The following is a 23,194-nucleotide window of genomic DNA, read 5'->3' as shown; positions in this document are numbered from 1 at the left end:
GGTGCTGGGTTGCATCAAAAAGGGCATCGCCAGCAGAGAGAAAGAAGTCATTATCCCACTCTACTCAGCCCTTGTCAGGCCACACCTGGAGTACTGTGTACAGTTTCGGTCCCTGCTATACAAAAAGGATGTGGACAGGCTGGAAGGGGTCCAGAGAAGGGCCACCAAGGTGGTCAAAGGACAGGGAAGCCTGCCATATGAGGGTAGGCTGGGAGAGTTGGGTTTGTTCAGCCTTGAGAAAAGGAGGCTCAGAGGGGATCTCATCACCATGTACCAGTACTTCAGGGGTAGCTACAAAGAAGATGGAGACTCCCTTTTTACATGGAGTCACATGGAGAGGACAAGGGGGAATGGACACAAATTGCTCTTGGGGAGATTCTGATTGGACACCAGAGGGAAATTTTTCACACTGAGAACAGTCAACCATTGGAATAATCTCCCCAGGGAAGTGGTTGACTCAGCCACATTGGACACTCTCAAGATTAGGCTGGACAGGGTGCTGGGCCATCTTGTTTAGACTGTGCTCTTCCTAGAAAGAAGATGTGATTCTGTGATTTGCCTTAAATTCACCTCTTTGTACATTACCTTCTTCATCCTTAGGTCTTACTCTAAACTACCTGAAAGGGGGTTGTAGTGAGGTGGGTGTTGGTCTCTTCTCCCAAGTTACTAGTTACAGGATGAGAGGAAATGGCCTCAAGTTGTGCCAGCAGAGGTTTAGACTGGCTATTAGGAGAAAAATCCTTACTGAAAGAGTGGTCAGGCATTGGAACAGGCTGCCCAGAGAGGTGGTGGTCTCACCATCCCTGTAGGTGTTCAGAAAATGTGTAGACATGGCACTTGGCGACATGGTTTAGGAGGCATGGCAGTGTTGGGGTGACAGTTGGACTTGATGATCCTAGAGGTCTTTTCCAACCTTTAGGATTCTGTGATTCTACATTTTAAAAGATAAAAAGGATTGCCTTCTCAGATAGATGCACTCCACACTCCAACTAATTCAGTCCCTCTTCACATTCCACTCCAGGCTTCATTGCCAAGTCGAGGCTTCCACTTTTCAGCTTCCAGGCTCTGCAATACTGACATATTCTCCTTCCTTCCTCCAGCAGCTTTCTCCCTCCAGAACCCACATGAAGCCATGTTTACGTGAACCCCTCTGTATTACACCTGCACAAAACACCTGTGTTTTACCTTTTAGTCTCCCAAAAGCCACGAGACCTCTCATAGCCACCTGCTCCAAGCAGGGCAATCCTTTAACTTCTCAGCCTCTGACACCACGCCTTCCAGAACACCCTTGCCAGGGGACGAGATGACGTCAGCCCCTCGTGCTTACACCCCTGCGGCGGGTGCCCCGTGACGTCACGGCCGCACCCACCCAGGCTCCGCCTCTCCCCCTCAGAGGAAGTGACGACGGCCACGGTCGGGAGGAGGCGGCCGCGCTGAATGGCTGCCGCGCGGGAGGGGCGGGGCTGGGGGAAGGGCGAGCTGGACCGTTGGCGGGGGCGGGGCCGGCAGCCGTTTGGCGGGCGGGTTGAAGATGGCCGAGGCGGCCGGCTGCTCTCCGGGCGAGGCGGGCGGCGGCTGGATACCGCCCCCGCCGGCCGAGGTGGAAGCGGTGGCCGCGGACTGGATGCTGGAGTTCGCCTGCTACTGCCTGTGCCGGCGCTTCCGGGAGGGGTGCGCGGCCGAGTTCCGGCGGTGGAGGGACGTGGCGCAGGGTGAGGGGCGGCGGCCGCTACCGGGGGTCCCGGGCGTGCCGTCCCCGCGGCTCTCGGGCGGCGGCGGCTGCTCCGAGGGCAGCGCGTCCCGGCAAAGCGCGAGGGGCGGCTTTCTTCGTCACGCTAAAAGTGCTTCTGCTCTTGTCTGTGAGCGCGTTCGTGCGTGCGTTCCGTGAGCCTCCTCATGATCGTGGTCGCTAGCGTTGAGGAGGTTTTCAGGGCTTTTGAGGACTTCAGAAGGTTCCACAGGCGAGTCTGCTGAGCATTTTGAACAGTATCAGCAACCCTTGCCGATGGTGGAAGTAAAACAGCGCAGCCTGCAATCTTTTTACTTAGATTTTTTTTAAAAAAAAAAAATCCACTGGTGTTTGAGTTTAGCGTGCAATGGCACCTTTACGGGAGTATTGTAAAATAGTCAGATTTTTTGGGAAATGTTGCTGTTTTAGTTAAACGAGAGCAGGGATGGACGCAAACTGAGCTGTCACAATAAAACTGGTTACTGGGGGGTTGGGGGTGAAGTCTCTTAGACGATTAGGTGAGTGTAAGCGTTGGTGTTTGTCACCTTGACTCTGAAGCTCGAATGTAACCAGCGGTTACTGAAACTGAGGCCTCAGATAATGAGAGCTCAAGGCTACTGAAAACTTGAAGCCGATTTAGTGAAGGGACACAACTGTGGTAAAAAGCAGAGTAGAATTTCTTAAATAAACCGAGTTCCTTGAGCTTATGGTCAGGGTGATGGTAGAAGGCTAGAAGTATTCCAAGTTGTATGCTAGACAACTATAGCTGTTTAGCAGACGAAGGTGGAATGAAGTCTGGTGACTGGATTTCTGAATGGGAAAACATGTATTTAAAATGAGAAATATTTAACAGCGAGAATAGTTAACAGCTGGAAGCAAATGGCTAGGTCTCAGATAAATTTGATGGATTTATGATGTTTTTTCTGTTAGAAATAATTTTCCTGCAGGCACCAGGTTAGAGTGTTTGGGAATTTTTTTTGTGTGTGTTCTTGACTCGACTAAATGTGATAGTATGACTTGTTTAAACTTTTGCAAAGAACGGAATGCTATGGTATGCAGAATGATTAGTAAGGAAATTGATATGAGGAATTGTAAAAGGTAAGAAATCTAAAGATAATAAGTAGTACATTGAATGGGGGGCTGCTAGGTTAAACTAATAATGGCGCTTCTTTTGTTTGGCCTTGGGACTGTGGCTCAGTGGGAGAATTGTACTGAAATGTTGCGAAGATGTAGGTGGGAAGCAGAGACGCTGTCAACACAGAAGCAGATTGGAATGTCTCCTGAGAAGAATAGTGAGACTTTTGAGGACCATATTAATGGAAACAATTCATTCAATTGTACAGAATGCAAGGTCACGTGGAACTGGGAATTAATAGCAAATTTGGAATTTGTTCCTGCTCTGTTCAGCAACAGAGTTGCGCATATTGATGCTGTAAGATTGCAAAAATCAGAAATGTAAAAGTCTATGGAAAAACCTAAGCACAGTCATAAGATTCCATTAGAAAAGTAGGTGTGTTTTTTTCATAGGAACACAGAACTATTACTCTTGCATATGTCAAAGAGAGACCCTACCGAAATAATGATTGGCTGGCAACAGGAGGGTCAATTCAAACTGAAGCAAGTGCAGAAAGGTAGGAAGGCTAAAGGAACAAGATGAACTACTTTATTAGGAGACAAATAATATTTCTCTATAATATATTATAGCTCAGTACACTGCCAAGTAGAAATAGCTAGGTTACCTGGGATTAAGGATTTAAAGACAGCATGGCAAGGTTACATGCATTGCCTACCTTAACTGGCCTTGACAGGATATTATGGTCTGTATACCTGAACTAGCTTGTGTAGGTATCTATGTGTCAAGGAACCAGATTTTTAGAATTTCTAATGAAAGGCTTAGATGGGAAATACATTTGAGGGGCCATAGGAAGGAAGGCAATTTATCACTGAGGGCACTGTTAAATTAATTGAGAAACTGCCTTGGGGCAGGGAGGGAGAACAGTCTAAAAAAGATACAAAGGCTATGTCTCTCTCTGGTTGTCTGCATTACTTGTGAGTAATTGCTGCTAGGGACCTGGTGTCCACACACTAAACATTTCAAGGTTTCTTTTTCTCCGAATAGCTCTGAAGAAACTCGGTTCCTGTACTCAAGACTGGTCCATTGTACAAACGGATGATAGGAAGTTTGCTTTAAAAATTCACCCCTGCACTGAATTAAAGCACTAATGCAGGTGCACCTTAAAAGAACAGAGAAAGCAGAAAGATCTCAAGCTACTTGCCAGGATGACCCTTTGTCTTATGTAGAATTGTTTAGCTATATTATTCTGCCTACTTCTAGAATTTCCAAGCTCTGGCTCCATCTTCAGGGCACGATAATAGTGCTTATCTCTATCACTAAACTCATCCAAGCTCTGAACAGCTCTTAGAACACCTGTTCTAAGTAAAAAAAGAATCCTGCTTCCTATTTTGGCTGTAGGAATGAAAAACTCTTGTATCACCTGTCCTTGCTTTGCCCAATGACAAGACAAGGGGCGATGGTCGCAAGTTGGAACACAGGAAGTTCCACTTAAATATGATAAAACTTCTTTCCTGTGAGGGTGACAGAGCAGTGGAACAGGCTGCCCAGGGAGGCTGTGGAGTCTCCTTCCCTGGAGACATTCAAAACCCACCTGGATGCGCTCCTGTGCCCCCTGCTCTGGGTGTGCCTGCTCAAGCAGGAGGGTTGGACAAGGTGATCTCCAGAGGTCCCTTCCAACCCCTACCAGTCTGTGATTGATTCTGTGATTCATCTTCCAAGACCAAGTGATAATATTCTGTTCAATGTGATCTTAGGTAATTGCTCGGGGCTGTTTAATTACTTTGTAATATCATGCTTATCCATTGCTCATGGGAGACTATCATACACTAATAAGCAAGTAGGCTGGGTACTTCCATGTAAAACCATGTGTAATGTGCTCTAGTTGCTCACTGAAAACCTGGGGGTCCCATGCTTCAGAATCCTGGCTCTTGCTAGGCTGACACTGAAGTGTGTACCTAAATGCTTCCTGAACTAGGGTGTTAAGTCTGTAGCTTAGGCAAGTGACTTGCCTATTCTTCACTTTTCATTTTGACTGTTTCTGTATTATGCTGTGAAGACTAATTACTATATCCAACACACTAAAATATGAAGCTCACAGTAACCGGCATGATAGAAATAATCTCATGATAGCTCCCATTCTAAAATATGTAATAATCCTCGTGACCTTCCAACGTTGTGAGGAGGATTTCCCTTGTAGATTTATGTTTCTGACTAATCTATCCTTGCAGCTTTTATTGCTTTTGGTCTGTCGGTTGCTATAGCAATATATGTGTTACCAGTCTGCATGTGGTTCACGTTTGGTGGGCATTCCACAGAAATTTCTCTAGAGCAGGCAGTTGTCTTTCATAATTAGCTACTGAGCAAAACGAAACTTCATTTATTTATGTAAGAGTCTGTGGTCTTCTAATTTGATTAATATAAGCCTGTGATGCATCTTACCACTTCTAGTTTACTCTTGTGAACTGCAAGAGGGATAGGTTTTTCTGGTCAAATTGTTAAATGTGATTTAAGTTCTTTCACATCGAAGAACGTTAACAAAATGCACTTCATCAGTTTCCTAATGAATTAGAAATTTGAAGTCTGATAACAGTGTCTAGTATATTTCTAGCCACACTGTGGCAGTGCTGGAGCAAGACTGACTTAACTTTTCTTTTCCAGCTCTTATTAATCGCCTCTCCAAAATACCTACACATCAGAAAAAAACAGTGTATCTCTGTCAGCTTTTGATAAGAATTGCAGAAGGAAAAAACCTTGGTAAATACTTTGATTCTTTTTTTCACTTATTTAAATAGATTTCAATGAACTTGCACAGAGGTGTGTTAGGTGTGCTTTCACAAGCCTGTACTGTGTATATATATATATTTATAAATGACTGAACTCTATATATTTTGGACTGTCTATATTCTGCGTGTGGCTGAGGTGTATCCAGGACCACTGCTATTCTGTGACTGATTTAGCTGCTGTGAGTTTGAATTACTATACGCTTCTTAAATTATAGGTCTTTTTTGGTCAGAGCAGCATCAACAAAAGAAATACACTGGAAAAGATTGATTAGCTCTAAGTGTGCAATATTTGCAATTTAAAGCACAGAATGTGTGTTTCTTTCTGCACATGTAACTCTAGAGGTTAAAGTCAGACAGACAGTAGGAATAAGAATATGGATGAAAAGGATGACTGCCCGTGTTTCTTACAGAAGGCTGCAAGACTTTCAGTTGGCAGCAAGTCCTTGGAACTTTTATTCACTACCATGTCTCCTCACTGGCTGTATTCACAACTTACTGTTTTAGCCAAGCTGACTTTGCTTTCATGCTCAAGTTTCTGGAAGACTTAACTTTTTTGCTGCAAGTTTTCACTGCTTGATAAAACTAATTGGAATTTAAGGACTTCAAAAGCAATCTTACCAGCATGAGCATGGAAGAAAAATGTATTCTAGCCTAGCAGTGCCACAAAGGCTTGTTTTTATAAAATTAAATTTCTTATGTTGCTTGTCAGGTAATAAATCTCTTTGATTTAGGTAGACATGAGAATCAAATTCTAATATTTAAAATATGTTGTCATATAGAAATTATGAAACTACTATATTATTGCATATAACACTTGGGAATATGACTTAGATGTATGTTTGTGTATAGCAGTGTAGAGAATGACCTGTGTGGTGAGGAAGACTGCATGCGCTTAGTAGGCATTATATCAGATGTAGTTGTGCGATGTACATGGAAAGCTAATATATTGTATGGTAGCTTTTCTAATTCTTTTCCAGTTATTAAAATATTTAATCTCTACTGAGCCTTAAATTGGAGTAGGCTGTTTCAGATGCCAGCTCTTTTGATTGAAACAATAATTAGAGAAACAGAGGTGTTTTTTTAATGTGTATATATACATATAATCCTATTTAAATTTTCAGTGTCTGACTTTTCCTATAGTGCATATCAAAACTTTTTTCAGTGTTGCTTAAATTGTTTACCTTCTGAAAAATACTTACTGTAAGGAGTAAGAAGATAGAGAGATTCTGCTATGATGTCACATAAAATGGAGCAATAAGTGAGGCTGTAGCTCATTGAACATCTTGAGCTAAGCTGGCAGTGCCATGGGGAAAAAAGCAGCCTTGTACACCTGCCAGCTCCTACCGCATCTGTTCTGTTGGCGCATTCATTGTACAGATGTGCAGTGACCAGACTGGGAAACTGCTTCTAGAGTGTTGAGGGGACAGTTATTTGGCTGGGCTAGATTTCTGCCAGAACTGGTCACTGATCCTGCTTGCTGGGAGCTGCACAAACCTTGGTGTTGGCACAGCAGTACAATGACATGAGAGGTTGCTTCCGTTTTTTCAGTGACGGTCCTTTGTTAAGCTGTTTGAATTTCCTTCTCAGTTTAACCCCTTCAAATATGAAAAAAAGTTAAGACATGGAAATACAGGGATAGACTTGAAGGAAAAAAACCCCACAAACCAAAACTTAGGGTAGTGGTTATATTACAAAATTAACAGTGTCAAAACCAAATTTTTTGATATCTGATGCCAAGCTTAATGTAAGAGTATTGTTAATGCCAGCCCAAATACATGATGCTAATCTTAGCACTATTGCAAGTGGCATTTTAAGTGGACAGTAATTATTAGACACATAATTTCCCTTAAAAATGCAACACTAACATTAGCAAGGGTAGGAAGAACCAGTATCTCTGAAAAGAAGGGATTTACTTCAGGTCTTTTAAACACCTGAAGAGAGAGACTAAAATTTTTTGTGGAAAAAGGAATTGAAATTACGTATAGTATATATTACTTAATTGTGTATAAATAATGTAATATATTTAGATTTATTCTTTAAGATGAAAATACCTTTTTTCTTTTTCTCCCCCCCCCCCCCCCCCCCCCCCCCCCCCCGAAGAATGCCATTTTGACAATGATCAAAGAATTTCACCTTTGGAATCTGCTCTGTCTTTCTGGATTTTACTTGAAAGGGAAGAAATTAAACTGGAAAAGATTCATGAAGATATTCATTGCTTGATTCAAATTCAGGTGTGTGTGACTTATTCAAAATGTTTCAGGGTGCTACCTATTTGTTCTGCTAAAACAGGGCTCCTTTTACAAAAAGCGTGGGCTATTAGCAGGCTGAACTGAGTTTTCCAAGTTTGTTGTATTTTCAAGCACAGAGTAAATAGATCTGTACAAGGAACATCTTCTCTAAACTGGTTCCTGTTTGTCCCAGTTTAAAACTGTGTCAAAAGCTGCCAATCTGAAAAAAATTAGATATCAAATAGGAGGTCAATTTCAAAACAGTAGTACCTTGAACTTTAAAATATAATATAGCTTTTCTCTTTTTTTTGCTTAAAAATAATTTTTTGTATTAGAAAACTGTTGATTTCAAAAAGAAACATGTAAAAACATGTTTACAGCTACTGGGACTGTGAAAGTCTTTCAGGGAAAGAGTAAAGCAATACTTAGGTAAGTATGGGACATTTTGCATTAGTGAGGATCCTTTTAAATGCCTGATGGAGAGGTTTTGGGCCTTTGTACGTGACATTTAGTATTACTTCAGAACAAACTGTTACAACTAGATAATTGCTGGCAACCCTTAAATATATAATTCTCTGGATTTTGGAAGTGTTACAAAACTGTAAATGTGTGACTTGTTTTTTCTGCATCTCAGGAGAAATACATTTCGGCATATCTTATGATTATGTTTATTGTAGATTGTAGCAGTCCATATGGAAAATGGATATTTCAGGGAGGCTGCTGAAGTTCTTGAAAGGCTATTTACAGACTCGGACTCAGATAAGGTAGTAACTTGCTTAACTTGCATTAAGCTCTCTCATTTTCAGAGGGGAATGGAGTTCCAAAGTTAGCAAATGCCACCTGAATATCTTCATTCTAATTACTGCCTTTGCAGTCACTCACACACCCATAGCACTTGTAAAATAAAAGGAAGTCTGTGGCTAGGGGACTGATACAAATAATGGGTGATCTGAGGGAGTAAAATGCTTCTAGCAGTAGTTGGTTTTCACTGTGGGTAGCATCAGTCTGAACTTCATCCTCTTTCCCACCTCATATGAGGAGTGAGGTGTCACTATAGATTCCGGGAATTTGATACTGCTGTTTTTTCAGAGTAAAGACAGTATAAACATGATGGTAGAGACATAGTAACTCCCTAATAATCAGTCTGCTGACTTTTTCTGAACCATTGCAGTACACATTTTTTCTCTGATTAGTGTTCTACATACGGAAGCATCACAGGGAAGAAAAGCTCAATAGGAGCTGTAGTATAGAGTGGATATTATTATGCCTCTATCTGGAAAAGATAACATATGTGAGCTGGGCCTCCTCCCGGTTTGATGTTGACTCCACCATCCAGAAGATGCAAGTTCAAGTGCGTATCTCTTCAAAATAATGGCTAGTGCACACCCCTGAATTTGCTGGGGTGGAGAGAAGAACAGGAGGACGACTGCGGGCAAAAAGAAGAAAAGGCAAAAATGCTGCCTCTTTCTTCTTCCTCTGGTATATTAGGACACATGTTCTTTGTTAATAGTAGCATGGGTCTAACTTATTCTTCAGATACGTTCTTCATTTGGAGGATTCAGGTGTTTGGAAAGTGTAGGCTGTGGTAATAGTATTCAAATACATAAATAAGAATCCAACCTGTACACAGAAGTTAATTCTTGGCTATATTGGTCTCTATAAGAGTCGGAGTAGTTGATAACTGTAACTTCACATTTTGTCTATCAGTATCGATGTGTCATTAATGCTACTGTACTAAATCCTTTTCCTGAATGCTGTAAACACCTTTCAATGGCAGTCTTTTTGAGGCAGCAAATGAGAAAAGAGAACCCAGTAATGAGTGGCTTTTTCTGGGTGCTTTTGCTCCATCAGCAACCTTGCTTTCAGTGCCATTCATAAAGGGAATGAAAATGAGGATCTCTGGGAAGTTATGCTCAACCATTTACTGAGCACTGGTATTATGCCTAGTTAACTTTAGAATCCTTTCAAACTGTAGCATGAAGTTGTATAGACATATTCAGAGAAGCATATAATGATCATGTTTAGCTTTGCATATGTCCTGTTTAGCATAGATGCCAAGTTTACTGCAGGATGTATTTTTGTGTTGTATAAAGCTGTGCTTTTCTTAGCCTTTAAGGGTGAAGCTGGCAACCGTAATTAAAAGCAAGGATCCATATGTTCCCCTTCTCCAGAGCTTCAGTTACAATCTTTTGATAAGTAAAATCAAGTCTTACGTTGAACTTTATATGAAAGAAAATGAAACTAACTTCTTAATACAGGTATGTCAAAACTATTTTCAAAACATTTCAAAAGAGGTACCTGATAAGATTAAATAGATTTATACTGTAAACGGAGTTGTTCAGACAATATTCAGTTATTGTATTAGATGAAGAGGAAGCTTTATCTTCCTTTGGATTGTCTTATTCAACTTTTTTTTTAATTAATATATGTTTAGGAGAAAGTAGGAGTAAAACTTATCTGAAATATATTTTGTGAATGTTTTTTCCACAACTGTTTTGATTAGGAAAAAAGTTGGGAAAAAAAGCATGATTAAAATGAGGGCTGTCATTAGTGTGTGTTTAAGAGAAGCACTTCTGATCTGAGACTCACTAAAAATAATGTAACTATATGTTTAATATTTTCAAGTCTGTGTGACTTCCCATACTAAAACTAAAAGATCAAGACCTGTTAATTTGACTAAAAGCTTTAGGAATGTCAGAGGAGTTAGGAGACAGAAAACTATTATTGCTGTCTTCCTGTAAATAAATAAAAAAAAAAACTCCTTACAAACAGTCTTGCTCAAAAGTGGTTTAAAATCAGCAAGAACAACATTCCTCCTGCAGTTCATCTTCAGGAGGATTGTAAAGAATTTCTCTTATGTTTACTTCCTGTAAAAGAATATTGGATTACTCAATTACCTCTAGATGCTTGTGCTTTTGTAACAAGAAGCAAATTTAGATAAACAAACCTGAAGTTCCTCCAGGGTTTTCATTTTCTTACCAGAAGGAGAGACTAGAGAGCTTATTAAATGCATTCAAAGTATAATACAATATCTTTTATTAATGATTTTACTGGGCCATCAGTTTTCAAGTTTCTTTTTCAAGGCTATTTCTTTGAGCTGAAGAGGACATGGTGGTTTGGAGGTGTCAGATGAGGCCCTGAACACCCTGCTAGCTTACCTAGGTCCTCTGTGTTGCACCCCGACTGCCTGCACATCTGTCCTACTGTCTGCACCAATGTTGCCACTGTTACTTCTGAAATCTTTACTTTGGACTGAGTTACTCTGGGACATCAAGGAGGCAACTCTGTGAAGAGTTCCTACTTCTGCTGTGCAATACACCTAGCTGTTTCCCAGCAGCGTACCCTGTGTTCTCTACAGAAAACCACTCTAGCTTTAACTGTTAATCTCTCTTCTCTTTCTTCTGGTGCCGTATGCAGAAGTATAATCATAGAATAGTTTGTGCTGGACCTTTAAAGGTCACCTAGCCTAAGCCACTTGCAATGAGCAGGGACATCTTCAGCTAGATCAGGTTGCTCAGAGCCCTGTCCAACCTGACCTTGAATGTTTCCAGGGTTGGGGTATCTAGCACCTCTCTGGGCAACCTGTTCCAGTGTTTCATCCCCCTCATATTAAAAAATGTCGTCTTTGCATCTAGCCTGAATCTACCCTCTTTTAGTTTAAAACCATTACCCTTTGTCCTATCACAACAAGTCCTACTCCTGCTCCAACAGGTCCATGTCTTTCCTGTACTGAGGCCTCCAGAGCTGGATGCAGTACTCTAGGTGGGGTCTCACGATCGCAGAGCAGAGGGGCAGAATCACCCCCCTTCACTTGCTGGCCACGCTTTTGATGCAGCCCAGGATACAGTTTGCCTTCTGGGCTGCAAGCACATATTGCCAGCTCATGTCCAGCTTTTCATCCACCATAAGGTAGTCTGCATTGCTAGACTGTTTTGTAGTCTGCTTTTTCTACGTTATTGTCAAGGTTGGAATTTACAAGTTTGCAGCTTCTGCTGTTGTTGAAGCTCTTGCACTTTAAGAAACTCTTATAGGTTAGCTGCCCTAAGCTACAAATAATGCATTACAAGGAAAAATGACCTATACCAAGAAAGTATTGATCTGAATACTTTGTAATTTTTTGTTTAAAACTTTCACTTTCAGAAGAATTATTTTCAGGGTCAAAGACAATTTGAAAGCTACTGTTAACTTTTAAAATACAATATAGTAGATTTTAACTTTTTTTACTAAATCCTTTCTACCAATTTATATGTATGGAAGCACATCCTCACTTTCACATGTCTTCTGCTACCATCAACCACCATAAAAGAGCCGGTATTTTGAAAACTTAAAGCTGAAGGATGTAGTAGTTGGGTAGCTGTGAATTTTCTGACAGTAAAACATTTTCTTCTGTGATTGGAAGTATTCTGTGACCAGAATGCCTTCCAGTATTTTCATGTATGAATGAGTGAAACAGAATGTTTTTATATTATCTGACTCTTTTATAAATCTTGAGAGATTCTGCATGCTACTGTGAAGGATAGGTTAAGATTTCAAGAAGACAAAATGGGATAGAGGACAGAAAACTAACAGGAGGCAAAAGCAAGCCCTGAAAGATGAAATAGATGAAAAGTGGGAGCAACTGGCTAAGCAGTAAAAGAATTAATATTGGGCCTGTAGTGAATCTGTCAACAAATTATTTTGATATTTGAATGTTGCAAACAGATCACCTCTTGGTATGTACAGACAGTGTTGGATGGAAGCTGGTTGGCTCCGCTTAGTAATGATGGTACACAGATGGCTTGGGCAGTAAGCATTCCTTAAGATGCTAGAGAAGAAAGTTGGTAGCAAAGTGGCAAGAATGACTTCATGTGGACCAAGTTTTTTTTCTTTTTAAGGTGTTATTTATTATACCAAGTAAGCAGGAGGTATCTAGGGAAAAGTAGAAATCTTAAAATCCTCTGGATATTCTATAGAGAGTAATGAACTATTCCTTCCTCCTCTTGGGAATGGAGGAGAAATAATCTTAGTTTGCAGCTAAAAGTTTAGGTAGGACGTTACAAAATTCTTTTGCTAATACCGGAAAGGTTACATTACAAGCCTAAAGTCTGATTATACATGCCTTCTGAACGTGTTATAGGTATGCTTTATTCTGGCATGTGCTACAGAACTAGATGAACTTGAGGCCTGTCAGTGTTCAGTTTCTAATCTAGTTATAAAAAACAGACTTTGGAGTACTTTGATAGTGTTTGCAGTCTCAGTTAATCTCTGCAATGTATTTAACACATCTATGTGTTCACTTTATTATGCAAGTATTCACTGTATTTCTGTGTGTCCATATAAATATCACTTGCAGCTATGGCTAAAATTTCTGAGTAATTAGCTGATAACGATCTTGATGGATTTCAGCTTAACACACTACAGTTTTGAAACTGCTTATTTTAATGGTAATACCTTTGAAGAGTCTGTGAAATAAGCACTATTAGTCCTAGTAGAAAGTACACATATTCATCTTAGTGTGAACTAATATCTAGGTACTGGCTGGCTTTAATTTTAAAGTACCGATTCAATTTCTCACAGGCAGCCACAAAACAGGTAGAATCTGAAGGACTGGGAGCAACAGCATTACAAAACAAAACTGTGAATGTCAACGAAAATGACAAAGGGAATTTGGAAACAAAAGAAAGGTTTGTATTAAGCATTATACTGCTGAGGGACGTGCTTGGACAGTAACTTGAAACTTGTAGAACTAAGAGTTGGTAAAGGGAAGGATGTTAAATTCCAAACTGCTGTCCAATACAAAATCAACTACAAGCACATTCTCTGTTTAAGTCTTGGCTTTTCTATGGCTGTTACTTTTGGCATTTACATCAAATAGCTTGGCATTAAGTTTAAGTACTTGTTGAGGATACACATTTTTCAGTTTAAACAGCTGTCAGTCTTGTATAACAATAAAAACATAGAAACACTTCACTTTTTTTATGCTTGATTGAGCTCCTTTTAGTCCTTCCCTCCTAGTCTCAGACTGTAGGTCATCTGGAGAAGAAAGAGGATAAGGAATGAGAATTAGTCTATTTTTTCCTTACAGCTGAACACAAGATTCTCTTAGTGATACTAGTGTGTTAGGAAATAGTTATGTTGCTTCATGATTCAAGCAACGTGAATCCTCAAAACAATTATACACTTTTCTAAGAAATGCTGGGGAAACATGAAGCCCAGTTCCTTACCCTATCATTTGACTTTATTTTGAAAAATACTAATATTCTGTATTTATCACCAGTTGTTTTCCTTGGATAATAAATTGTAGTCTTTCACTGGGAGAGAGCTTGTATTTCTGTGGTTTTATACTTGGAATACTTAGCATCATTTAGTTAAAGAAATTGAGTGATGCAGATAGAGTATACAGGAAAACAAGTCATAAGAATTTTTTTAGAAGGACAGCTCCTGACACAATTACATCTGAGACATGTAGTATGAAAGACTTGATAAAAAAACCTGTGGAAACAACTTCTAGATCATGGAGAAGGTATGAAAAGCTAGATGTGTGAAATGCCTCATGTCTTTAACTTAAATGTGTAATGTCTTGTGTATTTCTCTTCCAGGTATAGGGAGGCAAGGTTAAGAGGGTTAATGGACTGAAGCTGTTAGTGTTTGTATAGTGCTTATTCTGTAGAGAAATCTTAGGATTTTCTTTCTTTAAATTATTGTTGAATCACAGAAATGGTAAGTTGCTGTCTATGAAATAAATTTTTTTGCCTTTCTTTTTTTTAAAAGATCAATGGAAGGGCAACAGAGATTTACAAATCAGTCAGCTGAAGACACAAAAAAACCCACAATAAGGTAAATTTTTTGTTGTTGCTCTTGATCATAAACATCTCATGAAATTCTGCATGTTTTTACTTAAGTTCTATGTTCCTTCAGGCCTCGTCCAGGATGGAAACACGGAGTGAGCAGAGTTCTTCAGAGTGAGTATTAGCTTATTTTTACACTTCCAAACCAAGTCATGTCAAACACCCCCTCGCAATAAATGGGTTGGTTTGATAACTGCTATCTGATGTAATTGGATTAATATAAAAATTATTATAGTGAAAAAAACCCTCTCAACTGTTTTGTGTGGTTTCTGCCCAAATGCTGATTTGGTGCTTGCCACGCTTAAACTGAAATGGCTTAAGGTTCTCTGGCAACTCATTTTGCAAAATCGTACACTATTTTCTGGTTCACTTTGGTTTTTGTTTCCTTGTTTGCTTTACTGGGATTTACAATATTCTGTGCAAAAGAAAGCTGCCAGGGAAGTACTGAAACTGTGTATATATACTGTATATACATTTTATAACTGTGTATATATTTCTGACTTTTGACCTAGATAACTTTAGGAGGAATGAACTGAAGACATTGGCTGATTGGAAAGACAAATTGTAGTGTAAAATACACCAAGTTAGGAAACTTGTGCATTCTCCTGGTATTACTTTTTTTAAAACATACAGCATGGGTTATATAACACTTATAACCTTTAGTATCATCTTACCACACAGATGACATTATAGCCTCTGCATGTGGCCAGGTGTGCTTGAAAGGACAAACTCTTAAGGTGCCTTGGGTGCTTGCCACAGTTAGAACCTGATACGTGTTCTATGGAAATCACAGAACCAGTATATATAAAGTATTGTAGCTCTGGTTGCTGGTTAGTTTCCACTCTCTCTATGTAAAATGAGAGCAATATGTATAGTAAAAATATTTCATTTTGGTAGAAATGTTTCATTGTTATATATTAGTTTTTACCTAATTGTTTAAAATATAACTCTTCCATAAGCTCTGTTGCATAGAAAATATAGTGACTTTTTTGAACACACTTATTTTTGAGTCCTGAGACTAATGTGAGATTCATGTGTATATGTGTATTCATATATAAACAGACTGAAATCTTCCCAGTCTGTGAAGGCATATCAAAATAGTGTACATTCTGGTCCCATGTAAATGGTAGAAGGCAAAAGCCTGCCTTAAGGTTGACTCCTCATTGGTCTGGATGTATATTAACTGTCTTCTAGGTCTGAACAGCTTGCAAAATGTGGAAGAACATGAAGATGCTTTGGCTTGTGGCCGAAGACGACAGGTTTGTACCCGTTCTTTGTTCTAAAATGAGATAAAATTAATCTGCACTGCACAGAATTTTTTTCCCAGTTTCACTTGACTGTGTCTCCAAAATGCCTAGGCTTAAGATTCTCCACATTACTCAAGCTGTGTACCTCCTGAAACGACTTCTTTTAGTTCTAATTCCTGTTTCTAAAGACAAAAAGGACTTTTTTGTGCAGTCTCAAATATTGTTGCTAATGCTTATAAGCCTTTAATTTATTAAAGTACACTGTTACTAAAACTTACTCTGAGTAATTTTAAAACATGAAAAAAATAAAAAATTCTTTCCACTGTTTGGAAGAAAGAACTCCAGGATGTCATTTGCCTGTGAGAATTTTGGGCAAACACAAGACTTTTTGTTTGCCCACTTAGAAGGTTAAAGATATAGCAATTTTATAATTCAGTACTTTCTTCATGTGAGGTAAAAACATATATTTTACTTTGGGAAAGTATTCTAGTTTTTATAAACCAAATAGTAGGGTCTTTTTATAACGCTGCATTTCATATGGTCTTTTGCATTCTCTTCGTGGGTAAGCCTACTTCATTGAATTATTCAAAATCATTCTATGATTTCACTAATGCTAGAATTCCTTATTGGGGGAAACTACAGGAGTGTATACGTTAATAGAAGGGAATCTGAAGTTGATTTGGTGTTGGGCTGAACTGTTACAAACTGATCTTTGTGCATAGTCTGTTTTCTTCAGTTATCATGATTAAATTATAAACACTTCGGAATGAAATAATATTAAATACATTTATTCCCATTGTTGAATTCCTTTTGAGAGTATTTTTTGGGAAGCAATATGGAGTCTTTCTGTTTAGGTAACAGTGCAGGTTATCAACATACATCCATTTTGAAGTGAGCTGTTTCATCTTTCTGATGTTCATTTTGACGTATCATTTTTCATATAACAGGGAAGGACAAACCTGCTTATGTTTTTTTCAGACTCTCCTTGAGGAGAGCTGTACTTATTCCCAGTTCTTTAAGCATTTTCCCTGAAGTTGAAGTACTGGTTAAGTCTTCAGTTGTATGCTGTCCTCAAATTGGTTGAGGTCCTAATGAGAGCTTATCTATTCTTGGAGGTTAAGCTCCTTGCTATATATAAACAGTTTTTCAGTTTCTCACAAGTCTCAGGAATAGTTAAATCTGAGAACCTCCTTAAAAGCTGCAAATACAGCCAGTGCCCTAAAAAACTAAAATACTGGGGCATACTGGATTTGCTTGTTACTTTATTCTAGTTTATACTTGGATAGGTACCTTGTCAGCCAGTTGTTGGTAAGCACGCACACTTCCATCAGTCTTTTCAACATCAAGATTTAAACTCATTGGACCACAACTGATGCAGAGCTAATAACAGCTTTATATTCACCTGTTTTTATGTTGAAGTGGTCTGTTATGGGGTCAGCTACAAGCACTGTCCAGGTCTTGTGCACAGATCTCACAAGAAAAAAAATAGCTGTTGTGATTAATTCTGTTGTTCAACCTTAATTGAAATGTAAAGACTAAATGTATAGAACACTACATCTGATAGTAGCGAAGAACTCACTGAAAATTTTATAAAGACTTGAAAGAAATTAAAATTCAGTACTATGTATCTTTAAACACTTAGAATTAGGCATTTACTGTCTGCCTGAAATTTACACCATATTCCTGCCAGTAAGACCTCTCAGAAATACTATATAGAAAGCAATGATATTGGCCTTTTAAACAAATGCACTCCTCTGCTTAATTATCTGGGTTGTAAAATTGTCTGCATGCATGAAAGAATGTAGTGAATGTCAGAGCTGTTGACTTCTAGAACTTCCTTTTCCATGTAGTCCTTCTTTCAATGTTGGCATTGTTCTGCAAATGGCATTTCATTGCAATGGTTCAGTACCCATTTTCAGCCTTTCATTGCTGTGTTTTCAGTTAGCTGCATACAACAGTCTGCAGTGCTATTGAAAGGAAGTGTACTTTATTTTCTCATCTCTAAATTAGGGGATGCCAGTGTCACAGATTTTAGGGAACTCTTTGTACTCAACTTGTATCCTGTATGTGTATGGCAAGTCCTGTGAATTGTCTAAAATCTGAGTGGCAGTTTGCTTAGATTAAAGAATGTGTATGAAAATCTGAGTTTTCGGAATTTAGTCTGACTGGGGGGGTGGGGGGGGAAGGATGGTCACAAAAACAAATTAAAACAACCCACATACAGTTGAACTCTATGGGGCAGGTGGTGGGGTCAGAAATCAGAGAAAAGTTCCTGAACACGTAATCAAAGGAAGACAGGTTACTAGAGCACAACTGACTCAGGAATAACAAGATCTCTAGATAATGTGAGGGTACATCCACACAGTCTGTGTGGCAAACTCAAGCTTGCTCTGCCAGCTGTCTGAGCTAGCCAAAGGTCACATTGCTTTGGAGTAGGCACTGTGATTATGTTAGCTCAAGCACAGTGCTGCATTATGTCCGGTCTCTTAACCAGTCTTCCGAGCCTGTAACAGTGCAATGCTAGAGTCTGCATAACCACCATCCCAGAGGGCACAGGCAGTTTGTTAGTGTGTGTGTGGTGGGGAGGCAAGTTACTGCTCTGTATAGTTCCTCAGTGAAAACAAAAAGTGGGTCAGTCTCTGGTTTACCTGTAAGGCAGGCTCCTTGTTTATATGTTAAACTGAAGAAACTTATTTTTAAAAAACTCAGTGTAAGCCATTTAAAAGCAAAACAAGCTAAAAAAAAAACGCAGCCCTTTCAACAGCAAATGTAATTAATTATTACAACAAGTAACAAGGGTTGTGATTGTTTCTGCTGGAAGTATTTGAATTATCTGGTGCTGTAGGTCAAGCATAACTGTGTTATTTGAATAAAGATTTTACTTAGGAAAGTTTTCTGGCATGCTCTGAAATGAGATGAACTAGATGGTTCCAAAGGAATCTCTGCCTTTTAGTAGTTTGAAGAAAAAAAAAAACCACACCGTTCACTGCTCATGTCGCAAAAGATCTGTGAAACGGGAAGGATTGGAAAAAGGAAGTTTTTGATAAAGGATAGACTACTTTAGAGAAGTTTTAAGTTTCTAACTCTTTAGAAACACAGCTGAATGACTAACACTCAATTCTTTCACTGGTTAGTGACGTTTATCAGTGATCATAGTTTCTTCACTGATAGTTGCATTAAGCTGAAATAAGTCTGACTTTCAGATGTGAAGTTTGATCTTCACATACCTCAGCTTGCACTTTGTGTAGATGCCAAATTTTTATTTGCTGCAGAATAACCAGAATCCAATTTTGATCAGGCAGAATGTTATCTAAACTCCATCACCCCGCTGCCACTGAGTGCTGCTGCCACTTTTAGCAGCTTAAATTCAAAAGAAGGGGAAACTATGCAGAATGCCACTGAAAATTGTCACCTGGCCCATCCCCAGTGCCTGAATTGTTGTTAATTTTAAGGGCAGAATCCTTTAAGGATCCCCAGATGGGTTCTAGCTCATTAGGAGAAGTGTTTAAAAAATAAAAAACAAAAAGCCATATTTCCTCAGATGAGGGATTTCTCTGAGCATTTTTGGACACATGGATCTCTAGTGGCACTGCCAATCATACTGGCTGGTCTTGGATTGTCCTGCCCGGCCATCCCTTTTGCACAAGCAGGATGGTATGCACTTGTCTTATGAGAGCAGCCATGAGATTTAAATTTCCACTGGGTATGTTATGTGCAGAGTTAAGTGACACTTGTTTTCCTGTAATTCAGTTTTCCTCTGTACTACTCAGTTTTACTAGTTGGCTTTATCAAGTTTAAATTTGTGTAAGTTTAGGCTATTCCTTTGCAACTGTATTTCCCTTTCTACCCAATTCTTCACAATTTCGGAAGTTCTAGTTGGAAAGGTCAGCCAGAGCCTGATTCTCTCAGGTTTGCTCCTGCTTTGTAGCTGACACTATTTATCCATGTAATAGTTGCAAGTGATCTGTTACTTAGAGGAGGAGGTTTTGTACATAGTGTGGTAAACCTTTTCATCCCCCAAATTACACATTCTAGGCCTTCAGCTTTAGCCACTTACACTTCCTGTTGCTCTTCTAATGTTCTATAAACATTTCCCCCCCCCCCCACCCTAGTTCTTCCAGTTAACCTGAGGATTTATTAGCTCTACAGGTTTGGTTATTAATTTTTTGAAGGTGCATTAGCAAAAGATTGGTCTCCCATCGCATAGGGATTATATACATGTAATCTCAGGAATACTCACCACTCAACCACATCCTGCTGGCTACAACCCTGTTAAGGGGTGTTAGGAGCAGCCTCCAGCATCCCCAGCCCAGGACCTTCCTGCCTGGCTGCTGGAGCCCAGCCCAGTGCCTGGGGACCTGGGGTCCCTGCTCAGGCTGGGGATGCGGCTGCTGCTTTCCTTTTTGCAGGTTTGCCCAGCAGCAAACTGAGCACAAGTCCCAGAGACACACAGAGGATGCTGACACAGCTGGTCAGGCAGACTTCCATGGACAAAGTGCTGCCCTCTTATGGTACCCACATGAGATGTGAACACAGGCAGCGAAGTCCCCTTCCATGGCTGTTAGAGGTGTAAGTTCACTGGTGAAAGCACACATATGCCTCTCTAGGTTCACAGGCACACAAATGTTTGCGGGTGCCCAAGTATGGGCACAGCCCATCTGCCTGCCTGGTATTCCTGCCTGCATCCTGGCCCTTGCACCGGCTTCATCTGTCCTTTACATGTCAGCTGGTGCAGCTGCAGGATGCACCAAACACAAAGCACTCACACACTTATCCCACAGGCACTTGGAAGATGTCTCTGTTTCAGGCAAAAGGTGAAATTTTCACTCATTTGAGGAGACAAAGGAAAGGTAGAGGGTGCCAGGTCACAGCTACTGCTGCTGGGCTGACCCTCCAGCCTGATGATAACTAGAGACTCGAAGGAAAAGCTATAAGGCACACAAGGGTTCTTCCTGGTTACAACATCTATCTTGAGCCTGCTGTGCTGGTCAGGACTGTTAATATCAGGTCCTGAGGAAGCTCATACTGGAGCTGGAGACAGGGAAGGGGAGGGGATAACTGGAGATCTAGTGCCAAACCTCCACCCCTTACCCTTGCAGCTGAGTTAATGCCAATTCCTGCTAGGGTACTGTATGTGGCTTCAGCCCTCTTCTGAACCCAGCTTGTTCGTTCCATGTTCATACCATGTTAATAGCAGAAACCAACTCACATTTTCCTGACCAACCTTTCCTAAATTTTACCAGATACCAGAAGTACCTGTCCCAGACTTACCTTGACCAAACCAGAATTACATTTTCCTCTTTAGCTGGCAATGGGGTGCTGGACTGACCTATATTAAAAGCTGGAATTCACCAGCCCCTGCACACTGCAGGAGCCTACAGATGACCCTCAGCCAAAGCCACAGCAGGGATTCCAAAAGGTCCTGTACTTTTCGAATCAGTGGCAGAGAGCAGCAGCCTGCGGTCCTCCTGAGTAAAGCAGGATATTGTGAATCCTGTCCACAGCACCAGATGCTGCTGTGGAGATAACCTGAATTGCAATTTAGATCATGTCAGAGCAGAAGTGGTTTACTGCTATAGCTATAGGAGAAGACTGGGAGCAGAAGTGACAGCCTCTGCTGATATGAACTCTGGCCAGCTGGGGCAGCTACAGAGCTCCTACAACTTTTACAACCAGTTTTTCACCAAAACTGTGTCAGATAAGCAGCATATGGCACATAACCACAGTGAAAGAAATTCATCAGACAAGGAGTCTCTAGACAGTACATCCTGTAACAAATAGTTCATTCCTTTGCCAGTTAAATTGTTCTGACTGGCAAGACCATTAGCTGCAAATGCTTCTTAACTACTGAGGCCTGCAAAGGCCTACCAGACGTTAGCTATTTTGCTTTCACACACTGAATGTAAATAATTGCAGTGCTTTTGATCAGTTGCCTATGTAAATTTTATAGTGCTCTTCTGAACAAAAACGCTGCCTTCTTGCCATTTCAGAGCAACTCAAGTTTAGAAAGTCAAATTTAGAAAGAACATGCTATCAAGCTGCAGTTTGAAATAGAAATTGATACTTACCTTTTTAGGAACAGTTTTCTTGCACAGTTATTTCAACTGGGGATCCTGTCCTGTATGTGCATAGATGATATGCAACTGAGTTTGCCTAAGGAGGTGCGCTGATCGTACATCAGTACGATAAGTTGTGTATTAAGCAAGCAAGGATTTGGAGACATTTTTGGAGGATCGGATTCTAGCAGAATAAATTGTTTTAAATTTTTCATATTAAAGCTGCTAATTGCTATTCCAGAGTGAAAAGTGGCTATGTAATACACCTGTATTAAAAATGTTATTGAAAATAGGCATGATAGGATATACTGTAAACTTTCATTATATATATGTGTATTTTTATAAAGCTACAATAAAAGAAGGTTGATACTCTGTTCTCCCTCACACTTTATTGTAAAGGTAAGTTTTTAAAAATCAAGTATTTGATTTTCTAAAAAATTCATATTTCTTTCACTCTCTGTGCAGTCTTTTGTTTGTATTGAGATATTTGTATCGAGAAGCAACTAAGCAAAAAACAGTACACTGGAGAACTTAATTGGAAGGGATTGCTTACAGCTGTGTAACTGCAAGTAATTTTCTCTCCTTTTATGAGAGAAATGTCACCCCCTAAAAATTAAAAAGCTTCTAGGTCATGACAATGAGACTTAAGTAGGGGGCTCAACAAATGGCCAGAAACAAATGCATAGCTGTTACCTGAGGGTATGGCTGAGCTCACTTTTAACTGTAGTATGTATTGTTTTGCTTCTGTCAGCATTTTAAATATTGGGATTTGATTTTTCTAAACACACTGAAATGCCTTTGCTGTTGGTAAATGGTGTCTTGATTCTCAGTCCCTAGGTTAATGTGGCACAAAACGCTTTCTCTTTTGTGATGCATACTGGGGTCAGTCAAGGTTTGTCCTGGCTAAGAAAGTACCGTTTTGGAAAGCATGTTCTGAATGAAGCAAAACTTGCCCAATATCTTTTGTCTTTTCCTCCTGTAACTTGTGACCCTTGAAGCATGTGGTTCTCGTTCGAGTTGACGTCTGCCACTGTGTTGCAACACTTGACTTGGTAACCTTAGTTGTTGTACTTAGTCAAGTTACGGTGCTCAAAAGGAATCAAAATGACCCCACTGACCCTCAGACATCTGTGCTCTCTAATAACTAGAGTGCTGTATAAAAACTTCCTTTTATATTGCTGTATGCTTAGCCTTTACATTAATACCTTTCTCTGTTCATATAACCAGTATTTTCCTGTGTTCTTCCCCC

General features: G+C 39.9%; 1 protein-coding gene across 3 annotated transcripts in view; it reads left to right on the top strand.

Annotated features, from left to right (window-relative positions):
• The first annotated feature begins 1,483 nt into the window (after positions 1–1,483).
• TERF1 (telomeric repeat binding factor 1) overlaps positions 1,484–23,194 on the top strand; it is a 24,438-nt gene continuing 2,727 nt past the window's right edge. The window contains exons 1-10 of one of the 3 annotated variants that reach the window (XM_064442551.1): positions 1,484–1,712; positions 5,463–5,558; positions 7,688–7,818; positions 8,493–8,579; positions 9,924–10,073; positions 13,372–13,478; positions 14,566–14,631; positions 14,713–14,756; positions 15,837–15,901; positions 22,293–23,189. In XM_064442551.1, the coding sequence (XP_064298621.1) occupies positions 1,532–1,712; positions 5,463–5,558; positions 7,688–7,818; positions 8,493–8,579; positions 9,924–10,073; positions 13,372–13,478; positions 14,566–14,631; positions 14,713–14,756; positions 15,837–15,901; positions 22,293–22,301 (936 nt within the window). In that variant the 5' untranslated portion in view covers positions 1,484–1,531 and the 3' untranslated portion in view covers positions 22,302–23,189. Of the gene's footprint in view, positions 1,713–5,462; positions 5,559–7,687; positions 7,819–8,492; positions 8,580–9,923; positions 10,074–13,371; positions 13,479–14,565; positions 14,632–14,712; positions 14,757–15,836; positions 15,902–22,292; positions 23,190–23,194 lie in introns of those variants that run through there. The other 2 variants (XM_064442548.1, XM_064442549.1) reach the window with 2 other exon arrangements.

The sequence above is a fragment of the Phalacrocorax carbo genome, chromosome 2, assembly GCF_963921805.1.
Source record: "Phalacrocorax carbo chromosome 2, bPhaCar2.1, whole genome shotgun sequence".
Taxonomy (NCBI): domain Eukaryota; kingdom Metazoa; phylum Chordata; class Aves; order Suliformes; family Phalacrocoracidae; genus Phalacrocorax; species Phalacrocorax carbo.
Note: the sequence above shows the minus strand (reverse complement) of the source record. Positions and strands in the feature narration are given on the sequence as shown.